A 23,450-nucleotide genomic window follows, 5' to 3' on the forward strand; every position below is an offset into this window, starting at 1 on the left:
CTGTCCCTGCGCAGGTGAGTTATACAATAATGTAGCTTACAGACATTTCAAAGACACACAACAGCCCTTTCAAAGACACACAACAGACATTTCAAAGACACATAACTGCTATTTCAAAGAGACAGGATACACTGTATAACATTCATAAAATCATAAAATACCAAAGAGCTACTGTACCAAAGTGGTCAGATATTGTACATATTCGGTACTGCTATATAAAATAATATGATAGCATAATATAATATAGTACTAATATTGCAAGCTCCTCCTCACCTTCTGTCTGTTCAGGCTCCTCCTCTTCCTCATACTCTGTCTCATCATCAACATCAATCTGAGAAAAAGAGTAGATCAAGTACATTCAGTATGAAACAACTACACCAACAACTACATCACCTCCAACAACAACAACAACACCAACAACACCAACAACACCAACAACTACACCAACAACTACACCAACAACAACACCAACAACAACACCAACAACTACACCAACAACTACACCAACAACAACACCAACAACAACACCAACAACACCAACAACACCAACAACAACACCAACAACACCAACAACACCAACAACACCAACAACAACAACAACACCAACAACAACACCAACAACTACACCAACAACAACACCAACAACTACACCAACAACAACACCAACAACAACACCAACAACACCAACTACACCAACAACAACACCAACAACACCAACAACAACAACAACACCAACAACAACACCAACACCAACAACACCAACAACAACACCAACAACAACAACAACAACAACACCAACAACAACACCAACAACACCAACAACTACACCAACAACAACACCAACAACAACACCAACAACTACACCAACAACAACACCAACAACACCAACAACACCAACAACAACACCAACTACACCAACAACAACACCAACTACACCAACAACACCAACAACAACACCAACAACAACACCAACAACAACACCAACTACACCAACAACTACACCAACAACTACACCAACAACTACACCAACAACAACACCAACAACTACACCAACAACACCAACAACAACACCAACAACAACACCAACAACACCAACAACAACACCAACAACACCAACAACACCAACAACACCAACAACACCAACAACTACACCAACAACTACACCAACAACTACACCAACAACAACACCAACAACACCAACAACACCAACAACTACACCAACAACTACACCAACAACAACACCAACAACACCAACAACACCAACAACAACACCAACAACAACACCAACAACTACACCAACAACTACACCAACAACACCAACAACACCAACAACACCAACAACACCAACAGCACCAACAACACCAACAACACCAACAACACCAACAACTACACCAACAACTACACCAACAACAACACCAACAACACCAACAACACCAACAACAACACCAACAACTACACCAACAACTACACCAACAACACCAACAACACCAACAACACCAACAACACCAACAACAGCACCAACAACACCAACAACACCAACAACACCAACAACTACACCAACAACTACACCAACAACTACACCAACAACAACACCAACAACAGCACCAACTACACCAACAACACCAACAACACCAACTACACCAACAACACCAACACCAACAACAGCACCAACAACACCAACAACACCAACAACACCAACAACACCAACAACAGCACCAACAACAGCACCAACAACAACACCAACAACAACACCAACAACAACACCAACAACAGCACCAACTACACCAACAACACCAACAACACCAACAACTACACCAACAACAACACCAACAACAGCACCAACTACACCAACAACACCAACAACACCAACAACACCAACAACAGCACCAACAACACCAACAACACCAACAACACCAACAACACCAACAACAGCACCAACAACACCAACAACACCAACAACACCAACAACTACACCAACAACTACACCAACAACTACACCAACAACACCAACAACACCAACAACACCAACAACACCAACAACTACACCAACAACACCAACAGCACCAACAACACCAACAACACCAACAACACCAACAACTACACCAACAACTACACCAACAACACCAACTACACCAACAACACCAACACCAACAACAGCACCAACAACACCAACAACACCAACAACACCAACAACACCAACAACAGCACCAACAACAGCACCAACAACAACACCAACAACAACACCAACAACAACACCAACAACAGCACCAACTACACCAACAACACCAACAACACCAACAACTACACCAACAACAACACCAACAACAACACCAACAACAGCACCAACTACACCAACAACACCAACAACACCAACAACAGCACCAACAACACCAACAACACCAACAACACCAACAACACCAACAACAGCACCAACAACACCAACAACACCAACAACACCAACAACTACACCAACAACTACACCAACAACAACACCAACAACAACACCAACAACAGCACCAACTACACCAACAACAACACCAACACCAACAACACCAACAACACCAACAACAACACCAACAACAGCACCAACTACACCAACAACAACACCAACAACAACACCAACACCAACAACAACACCAACTACACCAACAACTACACCAACAACAACACCAACAACAACACCAACAACAGCACCAACTACACCAACAACAACACCAACAACAACACCAACAACAGCACCAACAACAACACCAACAACTACACCAACAACTACACCAACAACTACACCAACAACTACACCAACAACTACACCAACAACAACACCAACAACACCAACAACAACACCAACAACAGCACCAACAACAGCACCAACAACAACACCAACAACACCAACAACTACACCAACAACTACACCAACAACTACACCAACAACTACACCAACAACTACACCAACAACTACACCAACAACAACACCAACAACAGCACCAACAACAACACCAACAACACCAACAACAACACCAACAACAGCACCAACAACAGCACCAACAACAACACCAACAACAGCACCAACAACAACACCAACAACACCAACAACAGCACCAACAACAACACCAACAACACCAACAACAACACCAACAACACCAACAACAACACCAACAACAACACCAACAACAACACCAACAACAACACCAACAACAACACCAACAACAGCACCAACTACACCAACAACAGCACCAACAACTACACCAACAACTACACCAACAACAGCACCAACTACACCAACAACAACACCAACAACAACACCAACAACAGCACCAACTACACCAACAACAGCACCAACAACTACACCAACAACAGCACCAACAACTACACCAACAACAGCACCAACAACTACACCAACAACTACACCAACAACTACACCAACAACTACACCAACAACTACACCAACAACTACACCAACAACAACACCAACAACACCAACAGCACCAACAACACCACTAATGGCGCACAATTGGCCCAGCGTCCTCCAGGCTGGGGTAGACTGTCATTGTAAATAATAAACTGACTTGCCTAGTAAAATAAAGGTTAATATATATAATAATATTACCTTCAGTTCTCCATTCTCTCCCTCCCCCTCCTTTGCTTCCCCCTCTTCTTTCTTCTCTCTGTAAAAAAAAGAAGAAATAAATGAATCATCGGATTTCTTTCCACCACGTTCTCTATTGCAGCCCCTTCATGTTACTTTGCATTATCCCAGCCCCCTTCTCTCCTTTATTATCTCTCCATTCTTACTCTTTCTTTGTGTCACCGTCTCCTCCTGCTAAGTTGTCCACAGCGATAGCCAAGAAGACGTTCAGCAGGATATCTGACCTGACCGTTAGGGACGAAGACACAGACGGAAGGGAAATACTAGTACTATGGGTGTATAATGGCTGTTCTGTGGGTGTAAATATGTGTACTGTGGGTGTAAATATGTGTACTGTAGGTGTAGGTATGCATACTGTGGGTGGGTGTATGTGTACTGTGGGTGGGTGGGTGTACGTGTACTGTGGGTGGGTGTATGTGTACTGTGGGTGTATAATATGTGTACTGTGGGTGTAAGTATGCATACTGTGGGTGGGTGTATGTGTACTGTGGGTGTATGCTATGTGTACTGTGGGTGTAAGTATGCATACTGTGGGTGTATAATATGTGTACTGTGGGTGTAAGTATGCATACTGTGGGTGGGTGTATGTGTACTGTGGGTGTATAATATGTGTACTGTGGGTGCATAATATGTGTACTGTGGGTGTAAGTATGCATACTGTGGGTGTATAATATGTGTACTGTGGGTGTAAGTATGCATACTGTGGGTGGGTGTATGTGCACTGTGGGTGGGTGTATGTGTACCGTGGGTGTATAATGGGTGCACTAAAAGGAATAATAATTACATGAGTTGGACAAAAAGGTGAAATACACAGAGAACTAAAACAGTGAGCAGATATCCCCCTTGTTCCTCTCTATTTCAACCAGTAAACAACACCATTCCTGTGATGGTCTGTGTGGAAGGATACAGTTACCACAGATGAAGAGGATGACAAAGTAGATACAGATGATCATGCCCGGGAAGACAGGCCCTCCGTACGCCATGATGCCATCATACATCACTAAGTTCCAGTCCTCACCTGTTAGAATCTGACATGACAGAGAGAGAGAGACAACATGCTTAGTCAAAACAAACATGAAACACAACCGTAAAAAAAGCATTGTGAAGCCTAGTTCAGATCCCATCCTCTGTATAATCTTACTTTATAAAGCATTACAAACTATTTTGAAACATTACGAAGCATGATGAAGCATTGTGAAGCACTGCGAAGCATTACAAAGCATGATGAAGCATTATGAAGCATTGTGAAGCATTACAAAGCATGATGAAGTTAGAATCTGAAGCATTACGAAGCATCGCGAAGCAATTTTAACTTAAACAAAGCATCATGAACCATAACAAACCATCATAAAGCATGATGAACCATAATGAAGCCTTGTTCAGATCCCATCCTCCACGTAGTCTTATTGTATGAAGCAGTACAAAGCATTACGAAGCATTATGAAGCGTTATAATACATTACGAAGCATTATAATACATTACGAAGCATTGTAATACATTACGAAGCATTACGAAGCATTACAATACATTACGAAGCATTATGAAGCATTATAATACATTACGAAGCATTATAATACATTACGAAGCATTACGAAGCATTATGAAGCATTTTCCCCCCAAATGGGGTTACCTGGAAGCAGGTAAGCAGGGCTTGGGAGAAGGTGTCGAAGGTGCTCCTCTTGGTCTGGGTCTCGTCGAAATTGAACTTCCCTCCAAACAGCTGCATGCCCAGCAGAGCGAAGATGATCAGGAAGAGGAAGAGCAGGAGCAGAAGGGACATGATAGACTTCATAGAGTTGAGCAGAGAAGCTACCAGGTTGGACAGAGCTGTCCAGTGACTAGAGGGACAGACAGAACGGAGAGACGGTAGTTACTTATTAGAAACAATACAATACAACTGTTGGGACAGACAGACAGACAGACAGACAGACAGACAGACAGGCAGGGGTTAGTTATAAACAGTGGTGGAGACAGACAGACAGGGGTTAGTTATAAATAGTGGTGGATACATACAGACAGGGGTTAGTTATAAATAGTGGTGGATACATACAGACAGACAGGGGTTAGTTATAAATAGTGGTGGATACAGACAGACAGACAGGGGTTAGTTATAAATAGTGGTGGATACAGACAGACAGGCAGGGGTTAGTTTTAAATAGTGGTGGATACAGACAGACAGGCAGGGGTTAGTTTTAAATAGTGGTGGATACAGACAGACAGGCAGGGGTTAGTTATAAATAGTGGTGGATACAGACAGACAGGCAGGGGTTAGTTTTAAATAGTGGTGGATACAGACAGACAGGCAGGGGTTCGTTTTAAATAGTGGTGGATACAGACAGACAGGCAGGGGTTAGTTATAAATAGTGGTGAATACATACAGACAGACAGGGGTTAGTTATAAATAGTGGTGGATACATACAGACAGGGGTTAATTATAAATAGTGGTGGATACCGACAGTCAGGGGTTAGTTATAAATAGTGGTGGATACAGACAGACAGGGGTTAGTTATAAATAGTGGTGGATACAGACAGACAGGGGTAAGTTATAAATAGTGGTGGATACAGACAGGCAGGGGTTAGTTATAAATAGTGGTGGATACATACAGACAGGGGTTAGTTATAAATAGTGGTGGATACAGACAGACAGACAGGGGTTAGTTATAAATAGTGGTGGATACAGACAGACAGACAGACAGGGGTTAGTTATAAATAGTGGTGGATACAGACAGACAGGCAGGGGTTAGTTTTAAATAGTGGTGGATACAGACAGACAGGCAGGGGTTAGTTTTAAATAGTGGTGGATACAGACAAACAGGCAGGGGTTAGTTATAAATAGTGGTAGATACAGACAGACAGGCAGGGGTTAGTTTTAAATAGTGGTGGATACAGACAGACAGGCAGGGGTTCGTTTTAAATAGTGGTGGATACAGACAGACAGGCAGGGGTTAGTTATAAATAGTGGTGGATACCGACAGACAGGGGTTAGTTATAAATAGTGGTGGATACAGACAGACAGGGGTTAGTTATAAATAGTGGTGGATACAGACAGACAGGGGTTAGTTATAAATAGTGGTGGATACATACAGACAGGGGTTAGTTATAAATAGTGGTGGATACAGACAGACAGGGGTTAGTTATAAATAGTGGTGGATACAGACAGACAGGGGTTAGTTATAAATAGTGGTGGATACAGACAGACAGGGGTTAGTTATAAATAGTGGTGGATACAGACAGACAGACAGGGGTTAGTTATAAATAGTGGTGGATATAGACAGACAGGGGTTAGTTATAAATAGTGGTGGATACAGACAGACAGGGGTTAGTTATAAATAGTGGTGGATACAGACAGACAGGGGTTAGTTATAAATAGTGGTGGATACAGACAGACAGGGGTGGGTTATAAATAGTGGTGGATACAGACAGACAGGGGTTAGTTATAAATAGTGGTGGATACAGACAGACAGGGGTTAGTTATAAATAGTGGTGGATACAGACAGACAGGGGTTAGTTATAAATAGTGGTGGATACAGACAGACAGGGGTTAGTTAAAAATAGTGGTGGATACAGACAGACAGGGGTTAGTTATAAATAGTGGTGGATACAGACAGACAGGGGTTAGTTATAAATAGTGGTGGATACAGACAGACAGGGGTTAGTTATAAATAGTGGTGGATACAGACAGACAGGGGTTAGTTATAAATAGTGGTGGATACAGACAGACAGGGGTTAGTTATAAATAGTGGTGGATACATACAGACAGGGGTTAGTTATACATAGTGGTGGATACAGACAGACAGGGGTTAGTTATAAATAGTGGTGGATACAGACAGACAGGGGTTAGTTATAAATAGTGGTGGATATAGACAGACAGACAGGGGTTAGTTATAAATAGTGGTGGATATAGACAGACAGACAGGGGTTAGTTATAAATAGTGGTGGATACATACAGACAGGGGTTAGTTATAAATAGTGGTGGATACAGACAGACAGGGGTTGGTTATAAATAGTGGTGGATACAGACAGACAGGGGTTAGTTATAAATAGTGGTGGATACAGACAGACAGGGGTTAGTTATAAATAGTGGTGGATACAGACAGACAGGGGTTAGTTATAAATAGTGGTGGATACAGACAGACAGGGGTTAGTTATAAATAGTGGTGGATACATACAGACAGGGGTTAGTTATACATAGTGGTGGATACAGACAGACAGGGGTTAGTTATAAATAGTGGTGGATACAGACAGACAGGGGTTAGTTATAAATAGTGGTGGATATAGACAGACAGACAGGGGTTAGTTATAAATAGTGGTGGATACATACAGACAGGGGTTAGTTATAAATAGTGGTGGATACAGACAGACAGGGGTTGGTTATAAATAGTGGTGGATACAGACAGACAGGGGTTAGTTATAAATAGTGGTGGATACAGACAGACATGGGTTAGTTATAAATAGTGGTGGATACAGACAGACAGGCAGGGGTTAGTTATACATAGTGGTGGATACAGACAGACAGGCAGGGGTTAGTTATAAATAGTGGTGGATACAGACAGACAGGGGTTAGTTATAAATAGTGGTGGATACAGACAGACAGGGGTTAGTTATAAATAGTGGTGGATACAGACAGACAGGGGTTAGTTATAAATAGTGGTGGATACAGACAGACAGGGGTTAGTTATAAATAGTGGTGGATACAGACAGACAGGGGTTAGTTATAAATAGTGGTGGATACAGACAGACAGGGGTTAGTTATAAATAGTGGTGGATACAGACAGACAGGGGTTAGTTATAAATAGTGGTGGATACAGACAGACAGGGGTTAGTTATAAATAGTGGTGGATACAGACAGACAGGGGTTAGTTATAAATAGTGGTGGATACAGACAGACAGGGGTTAGTTATAAATAGTGGTGGATACAGACAGACAGGGGTTAGTTATAAATAGTGGTGGATACAGACAGACAGGGGTTAGTTATAAATAGTGGTGGATACAGACAGACAGGGGTTAGTTATAAATAGTGGTGGATACAGACAGACAGGGGTTAGTTATAAATAGTGGTGGATACAGACAGACAGGGGTTAGTTATAAATAGTGGTGGATACAGACAGACAGGGGTTAGTTATAAATAGTGGTGGATACAGACAGACAGGGGTTAGTTATAAATAGTGGTGGATACAGACAGACAGGGGTTAGTTATAAATAGTGGTGGATACAGACAGACAGGGGTTAGTTATAAATAGTGGTGGATACAGACAGACAGGGGTTAGTTATAAATAGTGGTGGATACAGACAGACAGGGGTAAGTTATAAATAGTGGTGGATACAGACAGGCAGGGGTTAGTTATAAATAGTGGTGGATACATACAGACAGGGGTTAGTTATAAATAGTGGTGGATACAGACAGACAGACAGGGGTTAGTTATAAATAGTGGTGGATACAGACAGACAGACAGACAGACAGGGGTTAGTTATAAATAGTGGTGGATACAGACAGACAGGCAGGGGTTCGTTTTAAATAGTGGTGGATACAGACAGACAGGCAGGGGTTAGTTATAAATAGTGGTGGATACCGACAGACAGGGGTTAGTTATAAATAGTGGTGGATACAGACAGACAGGGGTTAGTTATAAATAGTGGTGGATACAGACAGACAGGGGTTAGTTATAAATAGTGGTGGATACATACAGACAGGGGTTAGTTATAAATAGTGGTGGAGACAGACAGACAGGGGTTAGTTATAAATAGTGGTGGATACAGACAGACATGGGTTAGTTATAAATAGTGGTGGATACAGACAGACAGGGGTTAGTTATAAATAGTGGTGGATACAGACAGACAGGCAGGGGTTAGTTATACATAGTGGTGGAGACAGACAGACAGACAGGGGTTAGTTATAAATAGTGGTGGATACAGACAGACAGGGGTTAGTTATAAATAGTGGTGGATACAGACAGACAGGGGTTAGTTATAAATAGTGGTGGATACAGACAGACAGGGGTTAGTTATAAATAGTGGTGGATACAGACAGACAGGGGTTAGTTATAAATAGTGGTGGATACAGACAGACAGGGGTTAGTTATAAATAGTGGTGGATACAGACAGACAGGGGTTAGTTATAAATAGTGGTGGATACAGACAGACAGGGGTTAGTTATAAATAGTGGTGGATACAGACAGACAGGGGTTAGTTATAAATAGTGGTGGATACAGACAGACAGGGGTTAGTTATAAATAGTGGTGGATACAGACAGACAGGGGTTAGTTATAAATAGTGGTGGATACAGACAGACAGGGGTTAGTTATAAATAGTGGTGGATACAGACAGACAGGGGTTAGTTATAAATAGTGGTGGATACAGACAGACAGGGGTTAGTTATAAATAGTGGTGGATACAGACAGACAGGGGTTAGTTATAAATAGTGGTGGATACAGACAGACAGGGGTTAGTTATAAATAGTGGTGGATACAGACAGACAGGGGTTAGTTATAAATAGTGGTGGATACAGACAGACAGGGGTTAGTTATAAATAGTGGTGGATACCGACAGACAGGGGTTAGTTATAAATAGTGGTGGATACAGACAGACAGGGGTTAGTTATAAATAGTGGTGGATACAGACAGACAGGGGTTAGTTATAAATAGTGGTGGATACATACAGACAGGGGTTAGTTATAAATAGTGGTGGATACAGACAGACAGGGGTTAGTTATAAATAGTGGTGGATACAGACAGATAGGGGTTAGTTATAAATAGTGGTGGATACAGACAGACAGGGGTTAGTTATAAATAGTGGTGGATACAGACAGACAGGCATGGGTTAGTTTTAAATAGTGGTGGATACAGACAGACAGGGGTTAGTTATAAATAGTGGTGGATACAGACAGACAGGGGTTAGTTATAAATAGTGGTGGATACAGACAGACAGGGGTAAGTTATAAATAGTGGTGGATACAGACAGGCAGGGGTTAGTTATAAATAGTGGTGGATACATACAGACAGGGGTTAGTTATAAATAGTGGTGGATACAGACAGACAGACAGGGGTTAGTTATAAATAGTGGTGGATACAGACAGACAGACAGACAGACAGGGGTTAGTTATAAATAGTGGTGGATACAGACAGACAGGCAGGGGTTCGTTTTAAATAGTGGTGGATACAGACAGACAGGCAGGGGTTAGTTATAAATAGTGGTGGATACCGACAGACAGGGGTTAGTTATAAATAGTGGTGGATACAGACAGACAGGGGTTAGTTATAAATAGTGGTGGATACAGACAGACAGGGGTTAGTTATAAATAGTGGTGGATACATACAGACAGGGGTTAGTTATAAATAGTGGTGGATACAGACAGACAGGGGTTAGTTATAAATAGTGGTGGATACAGACAGACAGGGGTTAGTTATAAATAGTGGTGGATACAGACAGACAGGGGTTAGTTATAAATAGTGGTGGATACAGACAGACAGGGGTTAGTTATAAATAGTGGTGGATACAGACAGACAGGGGTTAGTTATAAATAGTGGTGGATACAGACAGACAGGGGTTAGTTATAAATAGTGGTGGATACAGACAGACAGGGGTTAGTTATAAATAGTGGTGGATACATACAGCCAGGGGTTAGTTATACATAGTGGTGGATACAGACAGACAGGGGTTAGTTATAAATAGTGGTGGATACAGACAGACAGGGGTTAGTTATAAATAGTGGTGGATACAGACAGACAGGGGTTAGTTATAAATAGTGGTGGATATAGACAGACAGACAGGGGTTAGTTATAAATAGTGGTGGATACATACAGACAGGGGTTAGTTATAAATAGTGGTGGATACAGACAGACAGGGGTTGGTTATAAATAGTGGTGGATACAGACAGACAGGGGTTAGTTATAAATAGTGGTGGATACAGACAGACATGGGTTAGTTATAAATAGTGGTGGATACAGACAGACAGGGGTTAGTTATAAATAGTGGTGGATACAGACAGACAGGCAGGGGTTAGTTATACATAGTGGTGGAGACAGACAGACAGACAGGGGTTAGTTATAAATAGTGGTGGATACAGACAGACAGACAGGGGTTAGTTATAAATAGTGGTGGATACAGACAGACAGGGATTAGTTATAAATAGTGGTGGATACAGACAGACAGGGGTTAGTTATAAATAGTGGTGGATACAGACAGACAGGGGTTAGTTATAAATAGTGGTGGATACAGACAGACAGGGGTTAGTTATAAATAGTGGTGGATACAGACAGACAGGGGTTAGTTATAAATAGTGGTGGATACAGACAGACAGGGGTTAGTTATAAATAGTGGTGGATACAGACAGACAGGGGTTAGTTATAAATAGTGGTGGATACAGACAGACAGGGGTAAGTTATAAATAGTGGTGGATACAGACAGGCAGGGGTTAGTTATAAATAGTGGTGGATACAGACAGACAGGGGTTAGTTATAAATAGTGGTGGATACAGACAGACAGGGGTTAGTTATAAATAGTGGTGGATACAGACAGACAGGGGTTAGTTATAAATAGTGGTGGATACAGACAGACAGGGGTTAGTTATAAATAGTGGTGGATACAGACAGACAGGGGTTAGTTATAAATAGTGGTGGATACAGACAGACAGGGGTTAGTTATAAATAGTGGTGGATACAGACAGACAGGGGTTAGTTATAAATAGTGGTGGATACAGACAGACAGACAGGGGTTAGTTATAAATAGTGGTGGATATAGACAGACAGGGGTTAGTTATAAATAGTGGTGGATACAGACAGACAGGGGTTAGTTATAAATAGTGGTGGATACAGACAGACAGGGGTTAGTTATAAATAGTGGTGGATACAGACAGACAGGGGTTAGTTATAAATAGTGGTGGATACAGACAGACAGGGGTTAGTTATAAATAGTGGTGGATACAGACAGACAGGGGTTAGTTATAAATAGTGGTGGATACAGACAGACAGGGGTTAGTTATAAATAGTGGTGGATACAGACAGACAGGGGTTAGTTATAAATAGTGGTGGATACAGACAGACAGGGGTTAGTTATAAATAGTGGTGGATACAGACAGACAGGGGTTAGTTATAAATAGTGGTGGATACAGACAGACAGGGGTTAGTTATAAATAGTGGTGGATACAGACAGACAGGGGTTAGTTATAAATAGTGGTGGATACATACAGACAGGGGTTAGTTATACATAGTGGTGGATACAGACAGACAGGGGTTAGTTATAAATAGTGGTGGATACAGACAGACAGGGGTTAGTTATAAATAGTGGTGGATACAGACAGACAGGGGTTAGTTATAAATAGTGGTGGATATAGACAGACAGACAGGGGTTAGTTATAAATAGTGGTGGATACATACAGACAGGGGTTAGTTATAAATAGTGGTGGATACAGACAGACAGGGGTTGGTTATAAATAGTGGTGGATACAGACAGACAGGGGTTAGTTATAAATAGTGGTGGATACAGACAGACATGGGTTAGTTATAAATAGTGGTGGATACAGACAGACAGGGGTTAGTTATAAATAGTGGTGGATACAGACAGACAGGGGTTAGTTATAAATAGTGGTGGATACAGACAGACAGGGGTTAGTTATAAATAGTGGTGGATACAGACAGACAGGGGTTAGTTATAAATAGTGGTGGATACAGACAGACAGGGGTTAGTTATAAATAGTGGTGGATACAGACAGACAGGGGTTAGTTATAAATAGTGGTGGATACAGACAGACAGGGGTTAGTTATAAATAGTGGAGGATACAGACAGACAGGCATGGGTTAGTTTTAAATAGTGGTGGATACAGACAGACAGGGGTTAGTTATAAATAGTGGTGGATACAGACAGACAGGGGTTAGTTATAAATAGTGGTGGATACAGACAGACAGGGGTAAGTTATAAATAGTGGTGGATACAGACAGGCAGGGGTTAGTTATAAATAGTGGTGGATACATACAGACAGGGGTTAGTTATAAATAGTGGTGGATACAGACAGACAGGGGTTAGTTATAAATAGTGGTGGATACAGACAGACAGGGGTTAGTTATAAATAGTGGTGGATACAGACAGACAGGGGTTAGTTATAAATAGTGGTGGATACAGACAGACAGACAGGGGTTAGTTATAAATAGTGGTGGATATAGACAGACAGGGGTTAGTTATAAATAGTGGTGGATACAGACAGACAGGGGTTAGTTATAAATAGTGGTGGATACAGACAGACAGGGGTTAGTTATAAATAGTGGTGGATACAGACAGACAGGGGTTAGTTATAAATAGTGGTGGATACAGACAGACAGGGGTTAGTTATAAATAGTGGTGGATACAGACAGACAGGGGTTAGTTATAAATAGTGGTGGATACAGACAGACAGGGGTTAGTTATAAATAGTGGTGGATACAGACAGACAGGGGTTAGTTATAAATAGTGGTGGATACAGACAGACAGGGGTTAGTTATAAATAGTGGTGGATACAGACAGACAGGGGTTAGTTATAAATAGTGGTGGATACAGACAGACAGGGGTTAGTTATAAATAGTGGTGGATACAGACAGACAGGGGTTAGTTATAAATAGTGGTGGATACAGACAGACAGGGGTTAGTTATAAATAGTGGTGGATACATACAGACAGGGGTTAGTTATACATAGTGGTGGATACAGACAGACAGGGGTTAGTTATAAATAGTGGTGGATACAGACAGACAGGGGTTAGTTATAAATAGTGGTGGATACAGACAGACAGGGGTTAGTTATAAATAGTGGTGGATATAGACAGACAGACAGGGGTTAGTTATAAATAGTGGTGGATACATACAGACAGGGGTTAGTTATAAATAGTGGTGGATACAGACAGACAGGGGTTGGTTATAAATAGTGGTGGATACAGACAGACAGGGGTTAGTTATAAATAGTGGTGGATACAGACAGACATGGGTTAGTTATAAATAGTGGTGGATACAGACAGACAGGGGTTAGTTATAAATAGTGGTGGATACAGACAGACAGGCAGGGGTTAGTTATACATAGTGGTGGAGACAGACAGACAGACAGGGGTTAGTTATAAATAGTGGTGGATACAGACAGACAGGGGTTAGTTATAAATAGTGGTGGATACAGACAGACAGGCAGGGGTTAGTTATACATAGTGGTGGAGACAGACAGACAGACAGGGGTTAGTTATAAATAGTGGTGGATACAGACAGACAGACAGGGGTTAGTTATAAATAGTGGTGGATACAGACAGACAGGGGTTAGTTATAAATAGTGGTGGATACAGACAGACAGGGGTTAGTTATAAATAGTGGTGGATACATACAGCCAGGGGTTAGTTATACATAGTGGTGGATACAGACAGACAGGGGTTAGTTATAAATAGTGGTGGATACAGACAGACAGGGGTTAGTTATAAATAGTGGTGGATACAGACAGACAGGGGTTAGTTATAAATAGTGGTGGATACAGACAGACAGGGGTTGGTTATAAATAGTGGTGGATACAGACAGACAGGGGTTAGTTATAAATAGTGGTGGATACAGACAGACATGGGTTAGTTATAAATAGTGGTGGATACAGACAGACAGGGGTTAGTTATAAATAGTGGTGGATACAGACAGACAGGGGTTAGTTATAAATAGTGGTGGATACAGACAGACAGGGGTTAGTTATAAATAGTGGTGGATACAGACAGACAGGGGTTAGTTATAAATAGTGGTGGATACAGACAGACAGGGGTTAGTTATAAATAGTGGTGGATACAGACAGACAGGGGTTAGTTATAAATAGTGGTGGATACAGACAGACAGGGGTTAGTTATAAATAGTGGTGGATACAGACAGACAGGGGTTAGTTATAAATAGTGGTGGATACAGACAGACAGGGGTTAGTTATAAATAGTGGTGGATACAGACAGACAGGGGTAAGTTATAAATAGTGGTGGATACAGACAGGCAGGGGTTAGTTATAAATAGTGGTGGATACATACAGACAGGGGTTAGTTATAAATAGTGGTGGATACATACAGACAGGGGTTAGTTATAAATAGTGGTGGATACAGACAGACAGGGGTTAGTTATAAATAGTGGTGGATACAGACAGACAGGGGTTAGTTATAAATAGTGGTGGATACAGACAGACAGGGGTTAGTTATAAATAGTGGTGGATACAGACAGACAGGGGTTAGTTATAAATAGTGGTGGATACAGACAGACAGACAGGGGTTAGTTATAAATAGTGGTGGATATAGACAGACAGGGGTTAGTTATAAATAGTGGTGGATACAGACAGACAGGGGTTAGTTATAAATAGTGGTGGATACAGACAGACAGGGGTTAGTTATAAATAGTGGTGGATACAGACAGACAGGGGTTAGTTATAAATAGTGGTGGATACAGACAGACAGGGGTTAGTTATAAATAGTGGTGGATACAGACAGACAGGGGTTAGTTATAAATAGTGGTGGATACAGACAGACAGGGGTTAGTTATAAATAGTGGTGGATACAGACAGACAGGGGTTAGTTATAAATAGTGGTGGATACAGACAGACAGGGGTTAGTTATAAATAGTGGTGGATACAGACAGACAGGGGTTAGTTATAAATAGTGGTGGATACAGACAGACAGGGGTTAGTTATAAATAGTGGTGGATACAGACAGACAGGGGTTAGTTATAAATAGTGGTGGATACAGACAGACAGGGGTTAGTTATAAATAGTGGTGGATACATACAGACAGGGGTTAGTTATACATAGTGGTGGATACAGACAGACAGGGGTTAGTTATAAATAGTGGTGGATACAGACAGACAGGGGTTAGTTATAAATAGTGGTGGATACAGACAGACAGGGGTTAGTTATAAATAGTGGTGGATATAGACAGACAGACAGGGGTTAGTTATAAATAGTGGTGGATACATACAGACAGGGGTTAGTTATAAATAGTGGTGGATACAGACAGACAGGGGTTAGTTATAAATAGTGGTGGATACAGACAGACATGGGTTAGTTATAAATAGTGGTGGATACAGACAGACAGGGGTTAGTTATAAATAGTGGTGGATACAGACAGACAGGCAGGGGTTAGTTATACATAGTGGTGGAGACAGACAGACAGACAGGGGTTAGTTATAAATAGTGGTGGATACAGACAGACAGACAGGGGTTAGTTATAAATAGTGGTGGATACAGACAGACAGGGGTTAGTTATAAATAGTGGTGGATACAGACAGACAGGGGTTAGTTATAAATAGTGGTGGATACAGACAGACAGGGGTTAGTTATAAATAGTGGTGGATACAGACAGACAGGGGTTAGTTATAAATAGTGGTGGATACAGACAGACAGGGGTTAGTTATAAATAGTGGTGGATACAGACAGACAGGGGTTAGTTATAAATAGTGGTGGATACAGACAGACAGGGGTTAGTTATAAATAGTGGTGGATACAGACAGACAGGGGTTAGTTATAAATAGTGGTGGATACAGACAGACAGGGGTTAGTTATAAATAGTGGTGGATACAGACAGACAGGGGTTAGTTATAAATAGTGGTGGATACAGACAGACAGGGGTTAGTTATAAATAGTGGTGGATACAGACAGACAGGGGTTAGTTATAAATAGTGGTGGATACAGACAGACAGGGGTTAGTTATAAATAGTGGTGGATACAGACAGACAGGGGTTAGTTATAAATAGTGGTGGATACAGACAGACAGGGGTAAGTTATAAATAGTGGTGGATACAGACAGGCAGGGGTTAGTTATAAATAGTGGTGGATACATACAGACAGGGGTTAGTTATAAATAGTGGTGGATACAGACAGACAGGGGTTAGTTATAAATAGTGGTGGATACAGACAGACAGGGGTTAGTTATAAATAGTGGTGGATACAGACAGACAGGGGTTAGTTATAAATAGTGGTGGATACAGACAGACAGGGGTTAGTTATAAATAGTGGTGGATACAGACAGACAGGGGTTAGTTATAAATAGTGGTGGATACAGACAGACAGACAGGGGTTAGTTATAAATAGTGGTGGATATAGACAGACAGGGGTTAGTTATAAATAGTGGTGGATACAGACAGACAGGGGTTAGTTATAAATAGTGGTGGATACAGACAGACAGGGGTTAGTTATAAATAGTGGTGGATACAGACAGACAGGGGTTAGTTATAAATAGTGGTGGATACAGACAGACAGGGGTTAGTTATAAATAGTGGTGGATACAGACAGACAGGGGTTAGTTATAAATAGTGGTGGATACAGACAGACAGGGGTTAGTTATAAATAGTGGTGGATACAGACAGACAGGGGTTAGTTATAAATAGTGGTGGATACAGACAGACAGGGGTTAGTTATAAATAGTGGTGGATACAGACAGACAGGGGTTAGTTATAAATAGTGGTGGATACAGACAGACAGGGGTTAGTTATAAATAGTGGTGGATACAGACAGACAGGGGTTAGTTATAAATAGTGGTGGATACATACAGACAGGGGTTAGTTATACATAGTGGTGGATACAGACAGACAGGGGTTAGTTATAAATAGTGGTGGATACAGACAGACAGGGGTTAGTTATAAATAGTGGTGGATACAGACAGACAGGGGTTAGTTATAAATAGTGGTGGATATAGACAGACAGACAGGGGTTAGTTATAAATAGTGGTGGATACATACAGACAGGGGTTAGTTATAAATAGTGGTGGATACAGACAGACAGGGGTTGGTTATAAATAGTGGTGGATACAGACAGACAGGGGTTAGTTATAAATAGTGGTGGATACAGACAGACATGGGTTAGTTATAAATAGTGGTGGATACAGACAGACAGGGGTTAGTTATAAATAGTGGTGGATACAGACAGACAGGCAGGGGTTAGTTATACATAGTGGTGGAGACAGACAGACAGACAGGGGTTAGTTATAAATAGTGGTGGATACAGACAGACAGACAGGGGTTAGTTATAAATAGTGGTGGATACAGACAGACAGAGGTTAGTTATAAATAGTGGTGGATACAGACAGACAGGGGTTAGTTATAAATAGTGGTGGATACAGACAGACAGGGGTTAGTTATAAATAGTGGTGGATACAGACAGACAGGGGTTAGTTATAAATAGTGGTGGATACAGACAGACAGGGGTTAGTTATAAATAGTGGTGGATACATACAGACAGGGGTTAGTTATACATAGTGGTGGATACAGACAGACAGGGGTTAGTTATAAATAGTGGTGGATACAGACAGACAGGGGTTAGTTATAAATAGTGGTGGATACAGACAGACAGGGGTTAGTTATAAATAGTGGTGGATATAGACAGACAGACAGGGGTTAGTTATAAATAGTGGTGGATACATACAGACAGGGGTTAGTTATAAATAGTGGTGGATACAGACAGACAGGGGTTGGTTATAAATAGTGGTGGATACAGACAGACAGGGGTTAGTTATAAATAGTGGTGGATACAGACAGACATGGGTTAGTTATAAATAGTGGTGGATACAGACAGACAGGGGTTAGTTATAAATAGTGGTGGATACAGACAGACAGGCAGGGGTTAGTTATACATAGTGGTGGAGACAGACAGACAGACAGGGGTTAGTTATAAATAGTGGTGGATACAGACAGACAGACAGGGGTTAGTTATAAATAGTGGTGGATACAGACAGACAGGGGTTAGTTATAAATAGTGGTGGATACAGACAGACAGGGGTTAGTTATAAATAGTGGTGGATACAGACAGACAGGGGTTAGTTATAAATAGTGGTGGATACAGACAGACAGGGGTTAGTTATAAATAGTGGTGGATACAGACAGACATGGGTTAGTTATAAATAGTGGTGGATACAGACAGACAGGGGTTAGTTATAAATAGTGGTGGATACAGACAGACAGGGGTTAGTTATAAATAGTGGTGGATACAGACAGACAGGGGTTAGTTATAAATAGTGGTGGATACAGACAGACAGGGGTTAGTTATAAATAGTGGTGGATACAGACAGACAGGGGTTAGTTATAAATAGTGGTGGATACAGACAGACAGGGGTTAGTTATAAATAGTGGTGGATACAGACAGACAGGGGTTAGTTATAAATAGTGGTGGATACAGACAGACAGGCATGGGTTAGTTTTAAATAGTGGTGGATACAGACAGACAGGGGTTAGTTATAAATAGTGGTGGATACAGACAGACAGGGGTTAGTTATAAATAGTGGTGGATACAGACAGACAGGGGTTAGTTATAAATAGTGGTGGATACAGACAGACAGGGGTTAGTTATAAATAGTGGTGGATACAGACAGACAGGGGTTAGTTATAAATAGTGGTGGATACAGACAGACAGGGGTTAGTTATAAATAGTGGTGGATACAGACAGACAGGGGTTAGTTATAAATAGTGGTGGATACAGACAGACAGGGGTTAGTTATAAATAGTGGTGGATACAGACAGACAGGGGTTAGTTATAAATAGTGGTGGATACAGACAGACAGGGGTTAGTTATAAATAGTGGTGGATACAGACAGACAGGGGTTAGTTATAAATAGTGGTGGATACATACAGACAGGGGTTAGTTATACATAGTGGTGGATACAGACAGACAGGGGTTAGTTATAAATAGTGGTGGATACAGACAGACAGGGGTTAGTTATAAATAGTGGTGGATACAGACAGACAGGGGTTAGTTATAAATAGTGGTGGATATAGACAGACAGACAGGGGTTAGTTATAAATAGTGGTGGATACAGACAGACAGGGGTTAGTTATAAATAGTGGTGGATATAGACAGACAGACAGGGGTTAGTTATAAATAGTGGTGGATACATACAGACAGGGGTTAGTTATAAATAGTGGTGGATACAGACAGACAGGGGTTGGTTATAAATAGTGGTGGATACAGACAGACAGGGGTTAGTTATAAATAGTGGTGGATACAGACAGACATGGGTTAGTTATAAATAGTGGTGGATACAGACAGACAGGGGTTAGTTATAAATAGTGGTGGATACAGACAGACAGGCAGGGGTTAGTTATACATAGTGGTGGAGACAGACAGACAGACAGGGGTTAGTTATAAATAGTGGTGGATACAGACAGACAGACAGGGGTTAGTTATAAATAGTGGTGGATACAGACAGACAGGGGTTAGTTATAAATAGTGGTGGATACAGACAGACAGGGGTTAGTTATAAATAGTGGTGGATACAGACAGACAGGGGTTAGTTATAAATAGTGGTGGATACAGACAGACAGGGGTTAGTTATAAATAGTGGTGGATACAGACAGACAGGGGTTAGTTATAAATAGTGGTGGATACAGACAGACAGGGGTTAGTTATAAATAGTGGTGGATACAGACAGACAGGGGTTAGTTATAAATAGTGGTGGATACAGACAGACAGGGGTTAGTTATAAATAGTGGTGGATACAGACAGACAGGGGTTAGTTATAAATAGTGGTGGATACAGACAGACAGGGGTTAGTTATAAATAGTGGTGGATACAGACAGACAGGGGTTAGTTATAAATAGTGGTGGATACAGACAGACAGGGGTTAGTTATAAATAGTGGTGGATACAGACAGACAGGGGTTAGTTATAAATAGTGGTGGATACAGACAGACAGGGGTTAGTTATAAATAGTGGTGGATACAGACAGACAGGGGTTAGTTATAAATAGTGGTGGATACAGACAGACAGGGGTTAGTTATAAATAGTGGTGGATACAGACAGACAGGGGTTAGTTATAAATAGTGGTGGATACAGACAGACAGGGGTAAGTTATAAATAGTGGTGGATACAGACAGGCAGGGGTTAGTTATAAATAGTGGTGGATACATACAGACAGGGGTTAGTTATAAATAGTGGTGGATACAGACAGACAGGGGTTAGTTATAAATAGTGGTGGATACAGACAGACAGGGGTTAGTTATAAATAGTGGTGGATACAGACAGACAGGGGTTAGTTATAAATAGTGGTGGATACAGACAGACAGGGGTTAGTTATAAATAGTGGTGGATACAGACAGACAGGGGTTAGTTATAAATAGTGGTGGATACAGACAGACAGACAGGGGTTAGTTATAAATAGTGGTGGATATAGACAGACAGGGGTTAGTTATAAATAGTGGTGGATACAGACAGACAGGGGTTAGTTATAAATAGTGGTGGATACAGACAGACAGGGGTTAGTTATAAATAGTGGTGGATACAGACAGACAGGGGTTAGTTATAAATAGTGGTGGATACAGACAGACAGGGGTTAGTTATAAATAGTGGTGGATACAGACAGACAGGGGTTAGTTATAAATAGTGGTGGATACAGACAGACAGGGGTTAGTTATAAATAGTGGTGGATACAGACAGACAGGGGTTAGTTATAAATAGTGGTGGATACAGACAGACAGGGGTTAGTTATAAATAGTGGTGGATACAGACAGACAGGGGTTAGTTATAAATAGTGGTGGATACATACAGACAGGGGTTAGTTATACATAGTGGTGGATACAGACAGACAGGGGTTAGTTATAAATAGTGGTGGATACAGACAGACAGGGGTTAGTTATAAATAGTGGTGGATACAGACAGACAGGGGTTAGTTATAAATAGTGGTGGATATAGACAGACAGACAGGGGTTAGTTATAAATAGTGGTGGATACATACAGACAGGGGTTAGTTATAAATAGTGGTGGATACAGACAGACAGGGGTTGGTTATAAATAGTGGTGGATACAGACAGACAGGGGTTAGTTATAAATAGTGGTGGATACAGACAGACATGGGTTAGTTATAAATAGTGGTGGATACAGACAGACAGGGGTTAGTTATAAATAGTGGTGGATACAGACAGACAGGCAGGGGTTAGTTATACATAGTGGTGGAGACAGACAGACAGACAGGGGTTAGTTATAAATAGTGGTGGATACAGACAGACAGACAGGGGTTAGTTATAAATAGTGGTGGATACAGACAGACAGGGGTTAGTTATAAATAGTGGTGGATACAGACAGACAGGGGTTAGTTATAAATAGTGGTGGATACAGACAGACAGGGGTTAGTTATAAATAGTGGTGGATACAGACAGACAGGGGTTAGTTATAAATAGTGGTGGATACAGACAGACAGGGGTTAGTTATAAATAGTGGTGGATACAGACAGACATGGGTTAGTTATAAATAGTGGTGGATACAGACAGACAGGGGTTAGTTATAAATAGTGGTGGATACAGACAGACAGGGGTTAGTTATAAATAGTGGTGGATACAGACAGACAGGGGTTAGTTATAAATAGTGGTGGATACAGACAGACAGGGGTTAGTTATAAATAGTGGTGGATACAGACAGACAGGGGTTAGTTATAAATAGTGGTGGATACAGACAGACAGGGGTTAGTTATAAATAGTGGTGGATACAGACAGACAGGGGTTAGTTATAAATAGTGGTGGATACAGACAGACAGGGGTTAGTTATAAATAGTGGTGGATACAGACAGACAGGGGTTAGTTATAAATAGTGGTGGATACAGACAGACAGGGGTTAGTTATAAATAGTGGTGGATACAGACAGACAGGGGTTAGTTATAAATAGTGGTGGATACAGACAGACAGGGGTTAGTTATAAATAGTGGTGGATACAGACAGACAGGGGTTAGTTATAAATAGTGGTGGATACAGACAGACAGGGGTTAGTTATAAATAGTGGTGGATACAGACAGACAGGGGTTAGTTATAAATAGTGGTGGATACAGACAGACAGGGGTTAGTTATAAATAGTGGTGGATACAGACAGACAGGGGTTAGTT

General features: G+C 41.3%; 1 protein-coding gene across 1 annotated transcript in view; it reads right to left on the reverse strand.

Annotated features, from left to right (window-relative positions):
* Window positions 1-23,450, reverse strand: part of LOC139557905 (voltage-dependent L-type calcium channel subunit alpha-1D-like) — a 203,165-nt gene that overhangs the window by 86,576 nt on the left and 93,139 nt on the right. The window contains exons 15-19 of the mRNA XM_071373234.1: window positions 5,277-5,484; window positions 4,554-4,674; window positions 3,793-3,865; window positions 3,608-3,665; window positions 274-331 (exon numbers count right to left, since the gene is read on the reverse strand). Of these exons, the coding sequence (XP_071229335.1) occupies window positions 274-331; window positions 3,608-3,665; window positions 3,793-3,865; window positions 4,554-4,674; window positions 5,277-5,484 (518 nt within the window). The remainder of the gene's footprint in view (window positions 1-273; window positions 332-3,607; window positions 3,666-3,792; window positions 3,866-4,553; window positions 4,675-5,276; window positions 5,485-23,450) is intronic.

Source organism: Salvelinus alpinus, chromosome 28 (genome assembly GCF_045679555.1).
Source record: "Salvelinus alpinus chromosome 28, SLU_Salpinus.1, whole genome shotgun sequence".
NCBI classification, from domain to species: domain Eukaryota; kingdom Metazoa; phylum Chordata; class Actinopteri; order Salmoniformes; family Salmonidae; genus Salvelinus; species Salvelinus alpinus.